Source organism: Manacus candei, unplaced genomic scaffold (assembly GCF_025592945.1).
Source record: "Manacus candei isolate 608988 ecotype Guabito, Panama unplaced genomic scaffold, ASM2559294v1 h1tg000072l, whole genome shotgun sequence".
In the NCBI taxonomy this organism is placed as follows: domain Eukaryota; kingdom Metazoa; phylum Chordata; class Aves; order Passeriformes; family Pipridae; genus Manacus; species Manacus candei.
The window spans coordinates 4,370,634-4,394,795 of NW_026138120.1; the positions used below are offsets into that span (position 1 = coordinate 4,370,634).

At 40.9% G+C, this 24,162-nt stretch overlaps 1 protein-coding gene across 2 annotated transcripts in view; it reads left to right on the forward strand.

Moving 5' to 3' along the window:
• The first annotated feature begins 12,731 nt into the window (after positions 1-12,731).
• Positions 12,732-24,162, forward strand: part of SCRN1 (secernin 1) — a 37,728-nt gene continuing 26,297 nt past the window's right edge. Inside the window, exons 1-2 of one of the 2 annotated variants that reach the window (XM_051808338.1) lie at positions 12,732-12,818; positions 23,773-23,932. In XM_051808338.1, coding sequence (XP_051664298.1) covers positions 23,774-23,932 — 159 coding nt within the window. In that variant the 5' untranslated portion in view covers positions 12,732-12,818; position 23,773. The other variant, XM_051808339.1, reaches the window with a different exon arrangement.

Here is a 24,162-nt window from a genome sequence, read left to right on the forward strand (position 1 = left end):
GTGCTGATTTTGCTCTTCTGAAGGTAGAGTGTTACCACCCATGCCAATAATTGTCTGCATTTTTTGTTAAATTATGTGGACAAGGCAAGAGTTAAATGTCAGACTTCTACTGCCAGCAACATTCTAAGAAATGTCTGTAATTTGGAAAACAGCAAATTATGCTGCAGTGCAGAGGTAGGTGGTGTCCTTCAAATGTACACACATATTTGTTTTGAAACTCAGAGTTTGCATTCGTTGAAAAAGATCACACCTTTCTCCTCACAGTTGGAGGGAGATCTTACAAGAGGAAAAGTGTATTGACAGGAGGATCAGTATGGCCTGAAGAACAATTTCCACGGGCTTGCCTGCTTTGCAGCTGCATGAGTTGCAGAACTTGTTTCATTGCCTCTTTGCAGTATTTTTCACAAGTAGCACACAAGTGATGTGAATTTTAAATAATAAAGTGAATTTTTAGAAAAACAGGGGCATGAAGTAAATGTTGTGGTGCTGTGTCTTTACAGAGATGGTGATCATGAGGATTTCAAACACAAAATGGAATTGTTTGAACTGGTTTTTGAGAGGAAGAAACGTTTTGCAATCATCCATGATTTCTTAAAAGAGAGGGCAAGGCATCTCAGGGAGAGAATAGCCTGTATTCTGACACCACTAACCTATGGGTCTATGAACACAGCATTGTACTTGGAAAATGTTGCCCAGAGCTATGTAAGGACATGAAGCAAATCCAGCTATATGATCCTGGGATTGCTGCATTGCACTAATCCTTGACTACTGCCAAGTGAGACTCTGCATTCAAGGTTCTCAATGCTGTAGGTGAGTTAGATGTTTCCCTGCCACCTAGTGTTGCAACTAAGGATTAGAAGACTGCTTCGTTAAACAGAGTTCAATTTATGGACATTACAGATTGCTGTCAATAGTGGCTTGTTTTCTGGGGGAAAAAAGTGTTACTGAAGTATGCAGTGGTGGTCTGTTTTGTTTTGGTTTTCTTTCAGCATCTGACATTTTGTGGCTGTTGTTCTAAATGACAAGGAATTGTAGCAATGTATTTTGTTTTCAGTAATCTTTGGGTATTTTTCCTCAATGATACCGTCTAGTTTTCTCACACTCTTTTATACTTTTGCTTCTGTGGCAGTGAGTTTCACAGTAGAATAGTGTAGGAAAATATTTCCCTTTGGTTTTAGGCTCATTGCCTACCCTGATTCTTTTATTGTGAGGAAATAATGAATAATCATTACCTATTTAGCTCTTCTTACCATGCATGGTTTTGCATAATGATATTTTTTTTCTCATCTCTTAGGAAAATCAATCTTACCTGACTTCAGCTTGCCCAAGGTTGCTTATGTGTTCTGTGCTGAGTGTCTTGATTTCCCCTGCAGTCAGGAGAGTATTAGGCACCTGGGGGCAGCTCATGTCATGTGTGTATATTGGGATAGATGCCTTAGCAAATAGAGTTTCCAGTCTTTCTCTGTTGACTACATGGGAACCTAGGCCAAGGAGGGCTAATAGGATATGAAGTTGATCCTTAAGGCAGTTTTGCCTAGAATGTGGGAACTGGCAGGTACCCAAACAACCAAAGGGGAAATACTCTGTGTATGTGCTTCCAGGAATAGCAAAACTGATACTTACTTTGGGTCTGTCAGTGTTTTACATTGTCATTTGCAGTGTTTAGCATGTTCTTAGAACATACAGCTGGAGAGTGAAAGCATAAAAGCATGAAATAAAACTTGGCACATGTTACTGACCAAATATATAAAAAGTTAAGCTTAACTAACGGGATGCCAGTATGTGATTTCAGTAAGGGCCAGTTGTTTCTTTTGTATTAAATAGGAGTATGGAGTAAGCGAACATTGTGAAATGTACACTCTCCTTGGATTTTTAAAGCATTTCATAAAAATAACTGTCATTGAAGATACAGTTATTTGTTAATGCCAGCTGCGTATTGAAGCTGCAGGACCAAGATGCCTTATTTGGTGTTTTGTGTAGGTTTATGCCAAATGAGAGGATGGGTTTTGTTCTTAGTCATTTTCTGAGAGCTGTGTTAAACTTCCAAAATTGAACTGAAAATGTTTTTTCAAGACTGCAGAATCAGCAGCAGATTTGAGAAGTCATTTCAACTTTATTACCATTACTTCAAGTCCTCCTGTGAAGATGAAGGGATTTCCTAGGTAGAAATAGCGCTCCCTGTCTTAACCTCAGTTGCATCTGCTTGTTAATCCACAGGGCAAACTGCTCTAGTGCCAGCAGGAGTCAGACAACAACCTGCAGGAGACCAGAGGCAGACAGCTGCCTGTCCCTCGAGGAGGGGAGGAATATTGGAACTTCAGAGGCACTCAGCAACATTTTGGCTGGCTTGTGTGTGAAGTGTAAGTGTTGCCCCCGAAGAAACAAACCCTCACTGCATGTCTGTAAAACATAGCATTGAAAAAGTGGAGTTCAAAAGAGAGCACTTTCCTCCTGCATCTTATAGCCTTCTTCACACATTTATTGTTTTGTGGTTATTTAGGAAAACATATAGCGATGGTTTTTAGAACTGCAGTCTGTCATTCACAGCCACTACCTAGCAATTACAGTGGGAGTTGCTGCCTTCTCTAGGTACAGAAGCAGCCTTCAGAGCACATTTTATTTGAGAATTCTTGATATGCAATGCAATTACACAAGAAGGCTTTTGGCAAAGCTTCAGGAATGGTGCTTATAGTCTGAAATGTTTTTTAAAGCTTTCTCTTTTGAGATCAACTGGCAAGGCAAACAGTGTTGAAAATGAAGGAATCACTTTGTTTGGTCTTAAATCTTTTCAGTACCTTATCTCATAGAATCATTTATGTTGGAAAATATTTTAAAGATCATTGAGTCCAACCACTAATCCAGTACTGCCAACTCCACCACTAAACCATGTCCCCAGGTGCCACATCTACACGTCTTTTAAATACCTCCAGGTATTAAAGTGATGACTCCACCACTTCCCTGGGCAGCCTGTTCCAGTGCTTGACAACCCTTTTCGTGAAGAAATTTTTCTTAACATCCAATCTGAACCTCCCCTGGCACAACTTGTGGATGTTTCCTCCTTGTTACTTGGGAGAAAAGGCTGACTTGCACCTCACTACAGGTCAACTACCTCTTGTCAGGTAACTGAAGAGAATGATAAGGTTTTCCCTCTCAGCCTCCTTTTTTCCAGGGTAAACACCACTAGCTCCCTCAGCCACTCCTCATCAGACTTATGCTATAGATTCTTTACCAGCTTCGTTCCCTTCTCTGGACACACTCCAGCACCTCAATCTCTTCTAGTGAGAGACCCAAAACAATACAGGAGCCTCACCAGTGCTGAGTACAGGGGGGACAATCACTGCCTTGGGCCTGCTGGCCACACTATTGCTGATACAAGGTCAGGTGTTGGGGCCTTCTTGGCCACCTGGGCACACTGCTGGCTCGTGTGCAGCCACTGTTGACCAGCACCCCAAGGTCCTTTGCAGCTGGGCAGCTTTCCAGTCACTGCCCCAAGCCTGTAGTGCTGCTTGGGGTTGTTGTGACCCAAGTACAGGACCTGGAACTTGGTATTGTTGAACCTCATACATTTGGACTCAGCCTCTCGATCCAGCCTGTCTTGATCCCTCTGTAGAGCATGTCTTTGTGCTGCAAGGAACATCTCCAGTACAGAGGTGTTTTGGTGACCCTGTATGTTACAGGGTCATAAAATTGCAGTGTTAAGTACATATTGAATAAAATACTGCTATGGTTTCCTCTTCATGATATTTAAAAGGAAAATGATTCATAGTTTGTTTCCTGAATACTTCAGTGTAAAAATAGGTTGTGTAGGTCGGCCCTTAGATTACAATTATCTTTCTCATACATGCTCCCCACATCCCATTGTTTCTACTGTTAGATACAAGGTGGTCTCTCCCTTGATCCAGAAATTCTAGTTTCAGATGGCAGGTGAGTACCAGCAGGATTGGGAAAGCTAATTGTTTTGGGGAATTCTGGCAAAAGATGCAAGGCTAGGGAAAACATGATCAGAGAGAGTGGAATTATGCAGATTAATTTGAGAAATGCAAAAGATTTTGTTTCCTAGATCCTTTGGCATCTGCTTACTTGGAAGAAAGAACACTGCAGTCAGTGATGTAGGGACTGCAAATAACAAGGCTAGTTCCCAATCTGACTCATTGGAAACCGCTGTTTCAGACAGTTTCTATATGGAGTTTTGTGACAAAATTTAAATTCACACTTCCAAGATCTATTAAAGAATATTTAGAAGAGGTATGTTGAGCTTACTTCTTGAAAATACATTGGCCTCATCATAGAGTTTTTGCAAAAATTCCCAAAAAACAGCACAAAACCCATCACCCCCAAACCCTTTAATTTATCTTCAATGCTGAATTGGTTTTGGTAACAGGAAATAAACTAAATGCGCTTCTATTTGTATAATCCTGGATAATTTTAGCTTCTCCTGAAAGTTAATCGTAATGCTTACATTGTGTCCTAGTTTTCTCCCAGTTCATAGGAAAAACAACTCTGACAAAATCAGGATCTTTCTTTAGCTGCTCTGCTTCTGTTTCGGTGCCTGTGCTTGATTATGTCAAGAGTTCCACACAAGAAGTGTAATTGCCAAGCTCAGTAGGAGGCTATATAGGGACAAGGATCTTTGTTATCATCTCTTCCAGCCTGGAGGGAATTCAGATGGAGCCCCCTCCTGCATCACATTTCTTCATCCTAGCCGTTTCTGTTCAAAAAGAAGGCTGGTTTAGCAAGGGGTTGCACTTTGTAGTAGTGTGGTAGTGTGGTAGTTCTGTTCTCTTGAATGATGTAAAAAATGTAGGAGCTTGGTTTAGTGAGAAAGTTGCTGTGAAGAGAGGATAGTTTGAAACATGGCAGGTAAGTAATTTTGTGCAAATTTTCGGAAGGTCGTGTTCCTGGTGGAGGGCTGGAGTTTATCCAAAGGGTTAGTATTTTTTCTTTTTTTTTTCCTTTTATTTTTCTTTTCTTATAACTGCCCTGCATCTCTCTTAGGTAAACAAGGATAAACCCACTTTTAAAATATTTGGGTCTGACTGTAGAAATCCAGTGGACCTGACTCTGAAGAGTGCCCCAAATCCCAGTTATATTTTCTTCTAAAAAATCAGAGACTGATGCTAACTACCATTAAGAGCTGCTCTTCATTTTAGACACGATGCTTCTAATTTCTAGTTTGTGTCATGACCTGCATAAGGAGATTAAATGATGCAGGATAATTGATTCCTCATCTGGGAGTCAGACTGAAAGTATTAAATCAATCCTGTCCCCTTTTATGTTATTGCGATTGAAATTTCTTTGAAGCAACTATGTTTCCTCTTCTGCCTCTTTCCCTGAATAGTGAACTAGGTAATACTATTTCTTTTGTGTGCTGGGCCTGCTTTTTTTCTGGGAGTAAATAGCAGAACTTAGCTCTAGTCTCTCTAATCTGCTGGGATATGTCTTCAGAGAATAGGTTTTCATTCCACAAATACAGTGCAAAATGTTTCTGGTGACCCTGTGTCCATCTCTGGGTATGGATTCTTTACGTCTATAGCTAATGGACTAATTGTAGCTTGTAGAAAATCATGACTTGCTGGATTTTACTCTTAGGAACACTGACCACAATACTTAAGAGAGGTAAGACTGGTGATGTTCCTTCCTTTCAACAGAAGGTAAGGATTTACATTTGCATCCAGTATTTCAGCCCATATGTGCCATCATGTCTTCACTGCTATTGTCACTACCAGTAGCTGGGTTAAAAGCTGGACTTAACATGGTCACATGGATATCATGATGTGCACATGCATTCTGACATAATTCAATGCTCCACCTCTGCAAAACTCAGACTGAAGCAAAGCTCCTAGACATGTGGTGTTCATCTCACAGCTGGCAACAAGCACAAACTGCAGTGGGAGCTCATATGGAGCAGAAATGGCTGACGTTCCTCTGCATTGGGTACCAGATTCTGTCACAGCTAACCTGAGCCAAGCCCAGCTCACCACAGCACCCTTGGGAACAGCCACAACCTGCTGTTCACACAGTGGTGGGGTTATGTGGAGATGGCTGGTAGGGTGGGCTCTAGGACATCAGTTAATATGCTCTGCCAGACCCCTGCTGGCTTTGGACCTTTGCACTTTTGTTTCCTGAGCAGGCAGCTGAGGGATGTGTCAGTGCCTCAGGACAGACTGGAATGGCACCAGCCAGGCTCACGCTGTCATACCACGGCTTGGGTGTAAAGTTAAAGGCAGGCTTGAAGAAAACATCAGGGCCTGCCCTTGCACTGGGGAGAGAATAGCAGAGAAAATAAGCAGAGGAATATCTCTCAGTACCATGCAGTTTTGACTGATATCCACAGCAAATACAAGGAAGTTTAAAACCTGCTGGGTAATTTATTCTTCACATTTCTCTGTTAAAATATGTACATAAGAATAACACACAACCAGCATGAAATGTACGATACAGTGTCAGCTTTGTAATTTTTCCCATCTCTTATTAACTACTGTTTTCCAGCTGTACATTTTGGATAAGGCCATATATGTAAACATAGCCTCTTTTGTCACAGAGATACTCAATTGTGGACACTTTTAAAAATACATTTTTCCAATCCTTTTGGAAGTACAGGAGACAAAAGGACTTCTGTTATTTTAGTTTGTAGTATTTCTGTTATCAGCGATCCCTTCCCATCTGCAGATATCTACCACTTCCATGAATAAGGAAAACGACTTCTTCATCTAGAGGGCTTTTTAGAGACAGCACTCTTTAAAGCCATATTTACAATTAAAAAAAAAATTAAAAACCCCCAAACAAAAAATTAAGCAAAAAAAGGCTGCCCAAGTTTTAAATCTCCTTAAAAGCAGAATACTGGAAAATGCTGCTGCAAAAATATCTGTAGCCCAGGAAGGACATGTCACCGCTCACAGCCCCCAGTGTATGATGTACATGGGAGGAGAGGAAAGGTTGCTGACACGTGCATAACTTTTTGTGCGTACTCAGCAGACCTGTTGCTGTGGTTACTAATCAGAACCTCTCTTGAATGAGTGCTATTTGCACCACACCAGATGGCTGAGAAATCACATAGTAGAATTTTCTGTCCCTTGTATTGCTGTCCAATCTTTTTTCTAAGTGCTGTGACTTAATTTGCAACAATTTACACATAAATTATTTGGACAGCACACATTAATATAAAACATAATGCTGAAGCAGGTATGCAATCACTTTCACAAACTCCGGTGTCACTTGCATAACACCAGAAACGATTTTTTGTCTTATATATTGATGTTCAAGTTGTTGCAATTTGATGAATAATGCTAAGCTGAAGAAAAATATGCTTGATTTTTAATGTAATACTAATAACGTAGTTACCGTAGCACATTTGTTGCAGAGGGAAGTGAGATGCCTTTTGCAGTTCATCCGTCTGCTGCAAGCATTTCTGTACAGGCAGCATCACAACAATGAAGCATACATGAAGATTAAATAGGATCACTGCATAAGGATTTAATGCTGTTGTCTCTATTTTCTGCTACTTTGTTGTCATTACTGGCTTATCCTCTCAGGTTGACAGATTTCCTTCTTCCACCTGCCTCGACTCTATATTATTATGAGTCTTAAGCTATTGTCAAGTGTTTTAGCCTCATTGTTACAGGTGCTGTTCTAACACATCAAAAAAGCCAATAATAATAATAAATGTGTCTTGTTATACCTTTTAGAATTCTGAAAATAAATATGCTGTCACAGATTTCTGTAAATTAAAACCAGGAAAATGCCAAAATTTATGAAAAAAAAAAAGCAAAAAACTGATGTGATATTGGTAAATCGTCACTCCAGAAGAAGGCAACCTTTTTGACTGGGCAATGTAGCAGCTTGGTTGTGTGGTTCAGTGCTGTGCCTAATAGCTTTCTAGACTCTGAGGGTAACTGCAGCATGCTGTCTTCTGTCCCTGTCACATTGAGGAGCTGTGTTCTGTTATGTCACTTATGTAATGGAAATATGAATTACCTTCTGTGGTGCATGAGTAAGAGCTCAGCATCTAAGCCTGACATTGTGCCTACAATAACATCTTAGCTACAGCTGCAGCCATTTCCATAGATTAATCTTCAATGGTATAATTGGATAAAGAGGCTGCAGCCAGGATTTCTCCTATCTTTTTCATTTTGAACATCCACAGAGCTCAGCAGGTGACCTGTTTATCTCACATCATAGTACTGCACCTGCCACCCTCTTTCTTTTTTATGGATGAAGCCACCTTTAGTGGCTTCATAAATTACACATAAATTATTTGGACAGGACACATTAATATAAAACATAATACTGAAGCAGGTATGCAGCCACCTTTAGTGGCTTCAGTGTGGGAAAAATACTGTCAGTTCTCTGGTCCAGTTTCCTGACTATATAGAAAAAAAAAAACCCAAAACACACTAGTGCCATTGATACTTCCTGCTCTTTAGATTCATTCTATGACATCTCTTGCCTTTACTGGCCTATGGTGTAACTATTAACAAGGATCTCACAGGTGTTTTTCAATGTTACTAACTCTTCTGCATATAAAAAGCTTTTGTTCCTATAACTCACTGCAAGAGGTAGGGTGCCTTTATGGGTATAGGCTTAGAATTCTGACTTAGAAGTGACCAGGTACATTTGTTCTGAACAACCCCAGTTCATTTGTTTTTTAAGTTCCCCAAATCAGTGCTCCACCAGAGAGAACAGGACTAAGACGGTGGCTTGAAATAGCAAAAATAAATACCAACAAAAGGGTTTTCTTGGCTGCACTACCCTTTCACCAAAATCTATCATATTACTTTTTTTAATATAATTTCAACACTTAGATGGTCTTTTCTACCAACCTACATTAAGCCAGCTTCTCTTCTTTTAAACACAATTTACTGAGAAAACTAGTTCCATCAGTTGCACAGCTGCTGTCTTGAACTTGCAGAGGAAAGTATTTTGGAAATAATGAATCAAAGACTAGTGCTGCAGCGTCTTGAGGATTTTGGGGTACTAGTTCTCCTGAATAAGCTTTGATCTCCAACTAAGGAGGTGTATAAAGAAGAACGAAAAACCACTGTAACTTAAGCTATATGTTGCAGTGTTTGCCTTTTGTTCTCTTCCTTTCACAGATAAAACATGGAACAAAGGCTCTTTGAAATTCTCTTCTCTAAAGATGTGTCCTTTCTGCTTTCCTTCCTTGATTTTGGAACCCATTGGAAACCAATCTTTTACAGGAGAAAAAAAAATCATTTAAAATCCATAAATTCTGCTGTTATGTTATTGAAGACAAAGAGGAAATAATTAATAGATAAGCATTGTGGCTTTGTCCTAATTATTATAATTTTGTGTTTTCTGTTTACACAGCAATCTTCATTCAAAGATTTTAAAGATGCAGCTCTGAGTAAATGCTCTCCCTGTTTCTTGTGTGAGGTAATTTAATTACTGTGGGGCTACAAGATTTATCCAAAGCCAAGCAGCAAGCTTATGGCAGAACAACATACACCCCAGGCTCTCTTGATTCCCAGGACTGTGCTCTAACCACTCATCCTTGCTGCTTTACACAGTTCACGACAGCTTATACAGAAAGGAAGCATCAAAGATTTCTGTGTCACCAGTGTGTAATCATTCTGTAGACAGTCTAATAATTCTTAGGTAGATTATACTTAGCCATAATCATCTCCAGTGTAATTAGAAAATAGACTTAGTCATCTAAGTGAGCATAATATGGGCAATATAAGTGGTGTGTTACAAGATATAATTTAAACCCTTTTTAAAATTGCACCTGCTCTTTTCATCGGCTATCTTTCTGATTCTAAGAAGCAAGCTGCCTGTGACGCAGCTCATCCTTGATGTAACTCTAGAGCAAAGAATTTGGGTTGTTATGTTCAACTGAAGTTGTTACAATTAAATTGGTATAAAGTCCTCAGCTTTTCAGTGATTCACATCACCTTTCAGTTATATATTTTAAGCAGGAGGTATACAGTCTTTTCTTTTTCTGTTGCAGAACACATTGAAATGTAATTCTGGTGACAGCAAAACTGATAGCAGAGAAAAGCAAAGGTCTTGATTAAAATATATAATGGTAGTAGTATGAAGGGCTCAATGTTGCTAATTATCAGCCCTGCTTTTTAATCAAAAGCATTAAGCCTAAGTACTGACTTCTTAGTCCCTATTCAGGTTACCAACATACCCCCAAAAGGTGCAGATGCCACAGTATTTCACATTCACTGAAACTGGGAGCAGAAAATTATTTTTTTATTTAGTTATATAATGAAGCTGCAACTTCTGGTCTGCATTTAAGTTTGACAGCAACAGTGTCCAAAGCTTATCCATAATTTCTGAACACATGCAGACCCATGTCTTTAAACTGATATAGGATAGTTTAGATATTAGGAAAAAATTCTTTACTGTGGAGGGTGATGAGGTACAGGGACAGTTTGCCCAGAGAAGTTGTGGATGTCTCATCCCTGGAAGTGTTCAAGACCAGGTTGGCTGGGGCTTTGAGCAACCTGGTCTAGTTGAAGGTGTCCCTGCTATGCAGGGAACTAGATGATCTTTAAGGTCCTTTCCAACCCAAACCATTCTATGATACCAGGAAAAGCAAATATCCCGAGGAACTCAATTCTGGCCATCAAGTTGTGCAGCACTACAGAGGACATGCTGATGGAGTACTTTCAATTAATTGGTTCTACTGGCAAAAAAGAAAATCTGTGAAATGAGGCAATAGCTGAGAATAAACTTCTTGAACCCAGGTACAAAGCTCTTTTACAGATTTCTATATTTTCTGAGCCATCCCTAAGTTCCACGTTGCTGTACCAACCTAACATACTTCCTTCTTGTTGCTCTTATGCAGAAATACTCTGTTTTTTAATGCTCTTTATTCTGTCTGCTGGCTCATCCTTGAGTCTCTGACCTCTTCCCCAGCTTCCTATCTTCTCATCAAACATACTCGGCAGTCTCTTTTCCACACTAAGTGTCTGGTCTGAGGCAGGAATTGGTGAAGTGTGCAGCAAGGTTCCTCTCCTTGAAGACAGAGATAGAAATGTAAAGGTGCTGCCTTATCACCAGCAGATCATGTTTAGCAGTTTAACCATTTATCCAGGGACCTGCATGATGATGCCTAGCAGTGAAACTATTTTCACTTCTATATGTAGGCACAGGTTGTATGCTGAGGATGGAGCACACAGGACAGCCCCTGTTGGGTGGGTTTGGCAAGCAGAGCAGGCCACTGGCTCCACGTGACAGGACCAAGGCTTGCTATGCTCTGAATGGGACCTCAGAGGGACAGTCAGTTCCATCATGCTTTTGGCCTGGTGGTGGTGCTGCTGCACCCAAACCGCTGAGAGGTCCACGGGGTTCAGCTGCTGGGGCAGAAGCCCACTGTGACACTTCACATGCAGTCAGCAGAGAAGTCCCCAGCCATGAATCACAGACTCACAGAATCATTTAGGTTGGAAAAGACCTCTGAGATCATCGAGTCTGACCTTTGACTGAACATCACCTTGTCAACTAGACCATGGCACTAAGTGCCAATCCAGTCATTTCTCAAACACCTACAGGGATGGTGCCATAGTGCTACCTACTCTCTTATATGGGTCCGAATCATGGGTCATTTACTGCCACCACCTGTGACTCCTAGAACGCTTCCATCAATGCTGTCTCCGTACAATCCTAAACATCCACTGGTCAGATTATGTAACTAACATGTCTGTTCTAGAACAAGCAGCAGTCACAAGTATTGAGGCCATGTTGATGAGAACACAGCTGCGCTGGGCAGGGCACGTTTCCAGGATGAAGGACCACCGCCTCCCCAAGATCGTGCTCTATGGTGAACTTGCCACCGGCTGCCGCAAGAGAGGAGCCCCGAAGAAAAGATACAAGGACTCCCTGAAGCAACATCTCAGTCTTGGCCACATTGATCTTCATCGCTGGTCTACCCTGGTCTCCAACTGGGAGGTCTGGAGACACACCATCTATAATGCTGCTGCTTCCTTTGAGAACGCACGCAGGATCACCATCGAAGAGAAAAGACAACGCAGAAAGAATTGTATCCCGCCAATACCATCCAAGGAGTCTTTCTGCTGTGCCTTTTGCAACCAATCTTGTCTATCTCGCATTGGCTTCTTTAGCCACCAGCGTGCTTGTAGCAAATGTGGGTAGAGTCCTTCCCAAATCTTCATTCCCGAAGCCTAGCCATGATGACAGGGATGGTGACTCCACTACCTCCCTGGGCAGCCTGTTCCGGTGCTTAACAACCCTTTCTGTGAAGAAATTACTCCTGATGAGGTCATCCCTTCAGCTTTGCTAAGTTTGGTGTAGTTTCTATGCAGCGGTTTGACTGGTTAATGAGGTAGCAGCTGTATTTTAAATCACCTGCTTTACTTTCTAGACTTATCCTCTGTGTGAGACAGAGGAGTAGAAGTTAACCATTCAATTATATGAATAAAAAAGTCCCTTCTTTTCCACGGGAAGGGTACATTCGTGCTTGCTCTTGGTCCCCGAGATGGGCTGAGGGACGACCCGCGAAACGTGGATGCCTCCTCACAGAATCACAGGATGGGTGAGGGTGGAAGGGACCACAGTGGGTCATCTGGTCCAACCTCCCTGCTCAAGCAGGGTCATCCTAGAGCATATTGCACAGGATTGCATCCGGACGGTTCTTGAATATCTCCATCGAGGGAGAATCCCCACCCTATTTGGGCACTCCCCGGGGGTTCGGGTTCGCAGCACGGACACGGCCGTTCCCTCCGCCGCCGCCCGGCCGGGACTCTGCGCGGAGCGGTTCGGCTGCGCGCGCAGGGGGCGGGGGCCGGCGCCGCCGGGGGAGCGGAGCGGCAGGAGCGGGAGGCGCCCAGGTACGGGAGCGGTGCGGGAACGCCGCGGGGCAGGGCGGCATCTGCGCGGCATCTCCGCGGCATCTGCGCGGCATCAGCCCGGGCATCTCCGCGGCATCAGCCCGGGCATCTCCGCGGCATCTCCCCGGCATCTCGGCGGCATCTCCTCGGCATCTCCTTGGCATCTCCCCGGCATCTCCCCGTCACTTTCCTCCTCGGAGCGGCGCCCCCGGGCTGGTGTGTTACTGCTCGGCGCGGGGGAAAGTGGCAGGGTCTGCGAGCAGCGACCTTCTCTGCGGGGCTCGCCCCGCCAGCGCCGGGCGGCGGCGGTGGGCAGGGAGGAAGGCAGGGAGGGAAAGACCGAGAGGGCCGGCGGGGATGGCGTGAGAGGATGGCGCAGAGCCGGTTTCCCGTGGTTGGTGCGGGCGATGTGCGGCGGCGGCGGTATCCGCCAGCGGCGATGTCCCCAAGGCGGTGTCCCCCAGCGGCGATGTCCCCAAGGCGGTGTCCCCCAGCGGCGATGTCCCCTGGCGCCTCCCCGCACCTGCACCCCTGGGCGGGGGCCGCGGGCACCGCGTAACGGGGCTGAGCCGCCGCCTCCCCCGGCCCGGCCGTGCGGGTGGGGGGTCCGCGGCAGGGGGAGGACTCGGTGACTGGGGCTGGTGTTGGCAAACACCGTCCCCGGCTGTCCTTCGCATTCCGGTCTGAAGCAAGGCTCTCCGATCTCTCGTCTTTCCCTGGCTGCCCGCTCTACTCGCTGCTGCCTTCCCTTCAGCAACTTAAGAGCCAGGCGTGGGTTGTTCCCCCGTTCTTTTTCTTGAAGGTGCCTTTTCATATGGTCACCTTGAAACCTAGATGCCTTTATGTGCCTTTCTAAGCATAATGTTATGCTCAGGTAGGTATGTGATGGTTTCAGTCACTAAAGCGGGCTGATGGACAGACATATCTTCCTGCAAGAGCCTGCAAAACTGGCATTTCTGTTTATGCTGCTATAATAATTCTAGAGGCTGCAATTAACCTACCTTAAAAAGCAAAAAACCAAAAAAATAAACCTCTGTTTTCTCCAGTACTGATAAGCAAAGAGGAAATAAATCATATTGAAACCAAAATCTCAAACAGAAGACAGCTTTGTTAGGGCCTTGATCCTATGAGTGCACTTATGCATAAATCTAACCCTCTGAAAGCCATCCATGCCTGTAAGATATGAAACTTTAATAATCCCAGAGATGCCGTTGTGCTGCAATACACTTGGTAAATTCTGTGATGTGAACTGTCTAATGCTAAATATACTCAGTAGTTTACAAGATAATAAATACATGAACTTGTGAGAAGTGACTGACTCATTTGGCTATAGGCTATTACTGTGTCAGCTATTGCTCTCAAAGCTGCTTTAGAATTAGGGATTTAAGGCACCTCTAAGCACACTGGTTTGTTCATAGCATGCACTCCAAATTTTCCAACCAAACAAAAAGAAATCTTGAAACAAATCGTCAGTCATATATATTTAGGAAGTTGATCTCTGTGAACACAGGACTTCCAGTGATTTGAGATAAACCAAGACTGAAGTTAACTTAAACCATTCATAGTGCTGTGGACTTTTCCAAGCAGCTTATGTCCCGGAGCTTACACAGACTGTCTAAAAAGACAGGTGTTATATTGAGGTAAATGTGGTGGATGGAAATCCTTTATTAGTATCAGTCAGTTTTTTGTTCCCCAGGAAAGTATTTCTGATGCTTAGAGTTTGAGATTTTATGGCAACTTCCCATTTTGGAAGACATTTGTAACTTTTTTTCCTGGCAAAGTAAGGCATAAGCTCAGTTTATTTACACTTGCTGAGTTCAGTATGTATGGTAAAGGGTGCTGAATTTGGCTCTTCATCCTCTCCTTCAGAAGTCACCAACTATGGGTGCTTTGCATGGCTTGAGTGTGGAAAAGTGTACTAGTTTATGCCAGGATCTTCCAGTAAGAATTTCTTGCTTTATTATGGACATTATCTCTGTAATGTATTGGCCTTCTCTTTCTGTATATTCAGCAGATTGAGAAACAGAATTGTTACCTAGACCTGCTTCTCTGTGTTGTACCCAAGTGGCTGGTTTCTGACACAACGTGCTGTGTTACATCCTCCCATTTGCAAAGTCTCATTGCTGTTGTTTTAGGGTGCATTTAAAACTAAAGGGAACCTTCCAACAAGCTACTTTGATGCTTTTTATTTTGCCCCTTTTTAACATAACAATGTTGCTAATTTGAAATGACTGTCAGTCAGTGTGCATTAGCCAGCTGTGTGTGGAGGTGGACAGCCTCTCTTGTGCAGTGATCAAGACCTGACTGAACCACAAAACGGGATTGTGCTGCCTCTTTACAAAAAGCGAAAGCTACATGCCCAAGTATTATGCAGCAGTTAGCAACTTCTCGTTATGAAGTTGTGTGCTGCACAAAGATGCTTTAGATGCCAGCAGCTCCTAACAGGGGTCTCTGCCCCAGTGGCAGAAGCAGGAAAACAGTTGCTGCTTTACAAAATGGAGAGTGTTACAAATATGACCTTAGACTGCGGGCTGGAATATCAGCTACAAAAGGGATAGAGTTCTGTGACTGCTTGGAGACTTAATTAAAAGCATTGACAGCCACTCAGTGAAAAGTCTGTATAAATAATGAATTTTCCCTGTATGCACAGCCTGTGATGGAAATGAATCTGAAACCTGTTGTCTTCTGGATGACTGACCCTGATTTGTTTTTAAATAGAACTATGTTTTCATTAGCATAATTCAGATTATTTGGGGCAAAAAATAAGATCCTGTCTTACTTTGAAAGATGCATACTTTGAAAGCTTGGACAAGGGTGTATTGTAGAATTAAAATGGTTGGTCAAGGGACTGTAAACTTTTGTAACTGCTGAAGTCTTACCATTTGTTAGGACTTTAAATGCTGAAGAGTTTTAGCATGCTCGTTTGGTGGCCACTATCTGTTTTTAGATGGTTTTAAGCAATCTGGCTGTTCTTGCCAGGAGTATTCCTTATTTTCCCACATACAGCAAGAGAAATTTTTTCTATTCCTTCCAGGCCTATTATGCATTTATTAAGGTAAATGACTAAAAGCAGCATACAACTTAGGAAACGTTTGAAGTGCAACTTGGTTTTATGCCCATGTAGGGAATTGCTACTTCCTGTAATTGAAAAATAAAAGAAATTTATTGGAGAAAACGGCCATCCCAAATCTCTGATTGAAGGTTTGAGATGCTGCCCATTTTGAGGAAATCATTGATAAAATTTCAATGTAGTTAATGTAAAAAAAAAAAAAAAGAAAAAAGTTGAGCATGGCTCGCTGAATTTCAGCTGCTTATAAACTCTTCTTGGATATCTTGTCAGGCACAGCTTAGAGGGACAAAGAATATCAAAGTTGAATGTGGCCCCTTTAAGTGGTAAGTTGGTGTCATCATCCATTGACATTAAGGAAAGAGTCAAACAATTTGACTAAGGTCTGATAATGAAATGTCCAGACCATAAGGACACAGGGATCTGGCATAGTTTTGTGCTTTATATTCAGAAACAATCTCTTAATACGTGCAACCTTTCTCTCTCCTGATAAGTCATGCATTAGAACTGTCCAAATTGTCAATAAAAAATATAACCTTTCAGTGTTTCCTAAGATGGGAACAGTATTATTATTGTGTCTTTCAGTTTACTGTCTTTGTTCTGTGCTTGCAGCTGAATGAATTTTGCTTTTCATTTCTGTTTCTGGAAGCATTGCTTTTCTGCAGGGTGCAGAGATCACATGTCTCTTATGTGCCTAAGACACTAGGCTTGATTTGTAAAGGAAAATACAAGCTTGTCTCAGGCACAAGAAACATCTTAATTTGAAAGTTATGAGAGGTTCAAAACAGATAACTTAGCCCTGAACAAAGTTTACACAATTGTCACTGACCTTTCTTTTACCACCCCATTAAAAATATGGGAGAGTTGAGAATAAATCATGCATGGCCCATAGAATATATTCTTCCTTTCATGATGAGACAGCCTTGATCCAAATATGAGGACTCTGGTTCAGATGCTGCCTTTCAGTTTTTTATTGTAAATGTTTCTTGCAGGTTATGTCACCCTTTCTGGTCACTATGAAAACAGCTTTATTGAAATCTTTAAATATTACTGAAATAGCTCAGCAGCGTTAGCACAGCTGGGGTTCTGTTTTATAAAAACTCAAAATATAGTGAGGAAAAGTCATCCTTTAATACACAGAAACACATTATATGTCTTTGTAAAAGGCTTAATGTGTTCTCTGGACTTTAAAAGCAGCTCAAATCTCGTTTGTAAGATTTTGTTAGAGAAAATGTGGTCATCAACCAAAATGCACTCAGAAATTAGCCGAAAGGAGTTTAGCAGCCTCTGTATTTCTGGTACCTAAAACATCTGTTAAAGATCATCTTTAATTTGAAGAAACTATAGAAGTGAGGGTGGAAAGGTTAGGGTATATGATCAATAAAACTGGTGTTCTGACCAAACAACTGTGGAGATCTGAGATGAAACCTCAGTCTTAACCCTCCCACCCTTGTTTTTGTGGACACCTGTGTTGTCTTGAAAACATAATGCTGATTATTACCAGCATTAACAACAGGTTATCTAGGACAATCACAGGCGTGCTTGACAAACTGGGAGTTAAGGGAGGTTTAGACTTCACTCTATACTTTGGTTATGTCTGTGCTTCAGAAAGCTTGATGGTTATGCCAACAAAACTCTTGAAGACAAACAAAGAAAATGTTTGAAAGATGAGTTTGTGTGATATATCTATGCAACCTCACTAAGGTGAATGAAAGCAAGGTGTGTTGTTCCTGGTTCCATCCATGCTGGAAGGCTTGCTAGCATTGCTGTGCTGATTAATGAACGAAGCAATTATGGTCCTAGGTGAAGGTTTGGCTTGATTAAGCTGAATTTTTGCCAGCTTCTGAGTCAAATCAATACAAGGCAAATTTTACAGTTGAATGCTACTCATCCCAACACGAATGCTTCTTTGTTGTCAGTGCTGACTGCTTGGTCTCACTGAAGCTTTCATCCTTGCTATCTGCTTGAGCACTGCTTTGATTTCTTGTGAAGAGGAGCTGTAATGGTGGTAGCTGACTTCTCATGTAATACCTTTTACAGGTATTGTAACATTACATTGTTCTACATGACAGTGACTGGATATTATTAAATTTTGGGGCAAGAGACTATATTGATGTAGAAAACAAAACTTCTGCATAGTGTGTTAAGGGCAGAACTGTTTGTACATGTCCATCACTGAAAATATTTTAAATGGTGTGTTGCTAGGAAAAGACTAGCTCTGCACAGGAATAACTGCTTCAGAATTTTTCATTTGGTGCAAATCTTAATTAAGATTAACAATAAATACTAATTAACATTTCAAAAACTTACATTAAAGCCAAAGGGTTTTTATGTGGTGCTAGGGACATCTTTAGCTTTTCTTGAGAAAAAGTTGCAGGGCATTAAGTGAACAGCAATTAAAAGAAGTGTTAAAAGCAAATAATGGTTCAGTTCAATAAACATGAGTGAAATTTCAAGACAGACCCTTTGACCTTTTTGTCTCACACTAATCCTTTTCCTCGCCCACTGCTTTCTAGTGAGTGCTGCGCTTCCATTATAAACCTATTGTTTTGTTTTTCAGTTGAAAGAAAAGAGAGAAAAGAGCAGGAGCAGTTTTACTGTTATAGAAATAAGTTTTGGAATTGAACAATAAGTTTGAACAATAAGTTGTTAGAAGAGCTTCGAGATTGTAATAGTTCATAATACTGTATCTTTATTTTTGGTAATTTTTTTCCTCAATAGATAAGACAGCAACTGTGAAAGCTACTGTCAGCAAGCCAGTTTTCATATAATTTGTAACTTTGTAAAACTAGTAATTACTTCGTGCTTAGTGTCTTCAGGGTATTTTGGCAAACAAGGAAAATTAATTGGCTTGAAAAGAGTTGATATCTATTTGATATGGGAGGATAAAGTTATTTTTCTGAGAAGCAGAATTTTATTGTAGCAGTCAGATCCTTGAACTTTATAAAAGATTATTTCAGTAGCAAATTACAGCTTTCAGAGAAGAAGTACACAGTGTTATTCTGGAAAGAATATCCAAACCACAAGAAGTCTAGAGTACGTTAATAAGAAAATCTTCCTTTCTTTAGTTTGGACTCTCATGCTAAGCTCAGAGTGCTTTGTTGTGAATACATAGCTATTTCAGTTTTCATGGATTGGGGGGAAGGCTCTAAAATACACTGAATTATTTTGTGCCTGTCTATACTCTCCTAAGAGCATGGCTTCAGCCTCTGACACTCATGTTCGTGAGGGGAGGATAGAGTACTGCAGTCTGTCCTCCTCCATATGTGTTGCTATAACAGCATTATTTGTTTGTTCCTTTTTTTAAATAAGTAAAAAATGACATCTAAGTGAAACTTTCATTAGACTATGTCACAACCTGTACGTACAGACTTAAACAATAACAATTTTATTCCTTGTTGACCACTCTAAAAGTCTGAGTGTGGGTAAATTTTGACTCTAACAGTAAAAATTGTTCTAATTAGAAGTTATGAGCCTTCTTAATACATGTCAGCAATTTTAAGGTACTCATACTGTGACAGAGAGTATTTTTCATGTCTTAATATTTTCAACCTGAAGATTAGTATTGTATTTTTATCAAGAACGTATGGGTTAGTTTTCCTGAGGTGGTGCTAGGCAACAACACGTCCATGTTCACCCTATTTTAGGAGTATAGCGTTGTTCAGACATATTTATAATGCCCTGATAATTGTCATCCCCATTGTTTCACATTGTGATGTTTGGAGCCAGACATTTGACCAGAGAAGGGCAATGAAGCTCGTGGAGGGTCTAGAGAGTAAGTCATATGAGAAGCAGTTGAGGGAACTGGAGGTGTTCAGCCTGGAGAAAAGGAGGCTCAGGGGAGACCTGATTACTCTCTACAACTACCTGAAAGGAGGTTATAGCAAGGTGGGAGTTGGCCTCTTTTCCCAGGCAACCAGTGATAGGACAAGAGGAAATGGCGTCAGGCTGCACCGGGGGAGGTTCAAATTGGATATCAGAAAGAATTTCATCACTGAAAGGGTGGTTAAGCATTGAAACAGACTGCCCAGGGAGGTGGTGGAGTCACCATTCCTGGAAGTGTTCAAGAAATGACTGGACACAGAACTTAGTGCAATAGTTTAGTTGACGTGGTGGTGTTCATGCAAGGGTCGGACTCTGATCATGGAGGTATTTTCCAAGCTTTTTGATTCTATGATTGCCCGGTGAATGTTACTTCTTTCTTTCTGCATCAAAGTACCTATGAACTCAGCTGTTTTACCATTGACAACAGTGGTGATATGTTCATAAAATTAATTTGGCTTGTCAGTTGTTAAATGTGATTTCTCACAATGAGAGAAGATCTTAATAAAGGAACTTGTCAAATAAAACCTCTTCATAGTGTCAGAACACAGGGCACTCTGGAAAAAAATATGACCAGATGCTGTAGTATATTTTGTCAAATAAAAGGATAGCAAGTGGAGTGTATTACCTCGTGGCTGTTGCTCACACCTCTTTTTTCAGCCTTTGTGCCTGCAGTGATTCTAGGTCAACCAAGCGGGATGCCTGTTAACTCCCTGAAACTGCAGCAGTTATGTAGTGGAATAGCATAATGTACAGCTCTTTGTCTATTTCCAGGGTTTTCATATATGGAATGATTTTGGATATAGCCTATAGTGGTCTGTATGGTGCCTGTTTCTCTTAACTTTCAAGTGGCCCATCTCTGAGTACAATGGTTTGCAATCAAGACATGGTGTGTGTTTCCCTCTGTCTACACCAGAATGCAGGTTACAGGTATGGTTTGTTGGGAGAATCAGGCCTGTATGCAAAGATGCTCTGTGGTAAAGAACTTTGTGAATGGTCAACAAGGTGTCCTTTGAGATCTGTTTGCAGTCATTCCCTGTGTTTTCTAAGGTTTTCAGGAATGCCTTTCATTGGAGGAGCAAATACTCTGTGAAAAAAGTGTAGGAATTATAACAGTAGGTGGATTTGTAAGTCAGGCTGATTTATCAGAGGTACTGTGAAGGAGGAGTGTTCTGCTCCTTCTGCAGATGAAAAATGTTTGTTTGATATTGAGTCAGTATGGTGCCTCGTAAGAGGGCAAATGTCTGAAAATGAGAACGAGGACAACCTCAGGTTGAACAAAGGAAAAGCATAAAATGAAGTACCAAGTAGAAATGTCCTGCTTAGATAGGTGGCTGCTAACAGTCTGTTTTAGTTACATGATGTAGGAAGTACAGAAGTGTTCTGAACAAATACAGGTTGTGGTTGTATCTGAGAAATGGCCATCTTTATCATATTTAAAATGAACCAAATGAGGTTCTAGGAAAAAGTGCTACCCAGCAAACTGCGTAGATTTAACTGTAGTAGGCTGCTAGGTGGCTTCCTTCTTTAGAAATGTAATGTAAGATCCCAGTGCCAACTTCTCTTATGACAATCACATTTTCAGTATAAGGTTGTAACATTCAAGTTGGTGTTTAACTGTTCTATACTCCCCTGTATGAAATATACTGTGTGTTGAAGGGACTCTACATATAGAGGAGCTTACTCATACTTACAGAATACACTGTGTATTGAACTCTAGTTATAGAGGAGCTTACTCATGCTTTCATACTTATAAAGCATTACCAAAATGGCAATTTGTTTTTGATTCAGTAACTGTTGGTATATTTAAGGGGAAAAAAAAGTACAATCTCACAAATACATACTATTGAGTCTCTTTATTTCAGGGAAGGTTTCAGAACTCTGTAGAGCATTAGATTCCTACAAGCTTTTAATTCTTTTCCCTACCTACTCAGACTGTAGGTATGTAAATATCTGCCTTCATATTCATTCAGTCACACAATGTTGAAACATTTCTTCACATCTGCCAATATGTTTGGGCATTCATTAATTAAAATGAGTACTGTATATAATTTTAACCTTTTTTTCTAGGCTTTTGGGTGTCTAATGTCTTTCAGCTGTCTCATATATTTCAAATAAATCCATTTGGCTTGTGTTTAGAATAAAGGAAATATTTCTTTTGAATAGTGAGATCCACAGTAAGTCTGAATAGTGAGATCCACAATAAGTCTGCAAGTTATTCAAGATTTCAACTAGTCTGGCAATGCATCAGAAGACAAATTTGGAGCACTAAATGATTACTTACCTGAAGGTAGATGTGGACTCTTAGAGTGCAGGAAAGCAGTTACATTGACATCACCAACGCAGCAAAATAAATGTACATACTTGGAATAACTCATAGCAAAATACTAAATGGTTTCATTAGTGACAAAGGTTGGGCAACACTCTACATACTGCATTTCAGTTTAATCAGAAATGCTCTGATGACTCGCAGGTGATGCGTGGCAGCTGAACTGGGGCTTTCCATCATGTCTGTGTGCAAGACCTCTTGAACCAATAATGTGCCTAGTGGCACAATGCACGTCTGCAGGTCGATGTCCTCTGACAGATCTATTTTATCAGCTGAAGTCATTCCAGCTCCCAGTAGCTTGTCCTGTCCTACCAGTCAAAACTCTGCTTTGTAAAAAGGGATTTGTTTGTTTCCTAATGCATTTTCAGCTCAGCTGGATGATTATTCTTGTATATAATCTTACCTAAATTGAAAGGTGATGGGAGTTCCCTAGACAATTCATTACCTCACCTTGTGTTGGTAGAGGACACTGTTAACATTTATCTTCTTGACCTTTTTTTCCAAGATTGAGCATCTGTGTGACCTGTTCATAGTCTACAGGCAAACAACTACCACTTTATGAATTATAGGTTTTATCCAAAAGGCATTCTTTCTCTGGTTTAATATCAGCAACCTGCTATTCTGTGAGATGTGCTCAAATGGCACTGCTTTGGAAAAAAAACCCAAACCCTCGATTTGAATGCTTTGGAGCATGTGCAAGTTAATGGTAAAAAAGCAGCTTTGGGGGGGGGAAGTTTCTAAGGAGTCTGAATGTACGCAAGTATTTTTACTTATTCAAGTTATTGTGGAGGAATAAAATTATTTGTTTTGGGGCTGAATTTTTATTGCAGTGATAAGAACTATGAAGAAATTTCAGACATCTGTGTCGAGTGCTATTTTAACAAATGATAAACACTTCACCTTTTCCTTTTTAGGCATATGTGCCAGAAGTTTCCCTGAATGGTGGAAAAAATGTCAGATATGCCAATGTACACAAGACCAGCTACAGTATTGTCATAGTCCTGAAACAGTTTACATTTTTTATTAATATGTTGTCATTGCAAACACTTAAAATTATCATATAAACATTTCACATTAACCTGCATAAACAAACAAACTGCAATCAATTAGCTTTGAGTAAGAACAGCAATGCAGACAAACCACAGAGAAAATAAAGTGCAATTACTGCTTCAGTCTCTCTGATCTGAGCAGATTAATTTTCAGACAGTTTTTGAATTGTGCTATATCTTTTTTCTGTTTCCAGTTACGTTACTGTCCTCTCTCAGGAATCCCTCAAACATATTTTCTCTTTCCTTTTTTAAAACATTGAAGTGCATGGGAGCAGAGAAAGTAAATTATTTAAAATTATTCTGTGTCTCTGCACTTGCCTGAGTCAGCAGAATACATCTAGGTCATATGTTCCTGAACAGCTCTGATGCAGAGTATCTTCTTTCTGTGGGGACTAAGTAGACGCATTAAGGTACAGTTATCTTGCCTTTCTTCTTATTCTTTATGCCTTCAAAAGACTTGGGTGAAAAATGATGAAAATTATTATATTTTTTTAAATTAAATTCAGATAAACTTCCTTTGAGCTGACCTGTTCTTCCATTATCATTGGACAATCAACTGATAGATAGAGGGAATGCATTCCTTCTCAGTTACAATTAGTAGCAGTAGACTGAGTGATTCTTCAGTGTATACAATTATGAATTAAAAAAACACTAATTTTGTTTGTTTATGCTTTCTTTCCTTTTCAGGATGGCTGCAGCTCCTCCAAGTTACTGTTTTGTAGCCTTCCCCCCATGTTCTAAAGATGGGCTGGTGGTATTTGGAAAGAATTCTGCACGGCCTAGGGATGAAGTACAGGAGGTGGTCTATTTTGCTGCCGCAGATCATGAGCCAGGAAGCAAAGTTGAGGTAAGGGTGAATTGTTACATTCAAACTGTGAGAAAGGACTTCTTCTGGAAGAAATGAATGTTGTCTTGTTTTCTTGTCGGACTGTGGAGTCCTTGCTCACTTCACTCAAACCTCTAGAATAGAAAAGAGACAAGATTTTTTAAAAGTCCTGAAAATGAAACTCAGAATGTAACTTTTTTGTTTAATTGCAGAAAAACCTATGATCTGTACTTTCTCCAGCTGACAGGAGA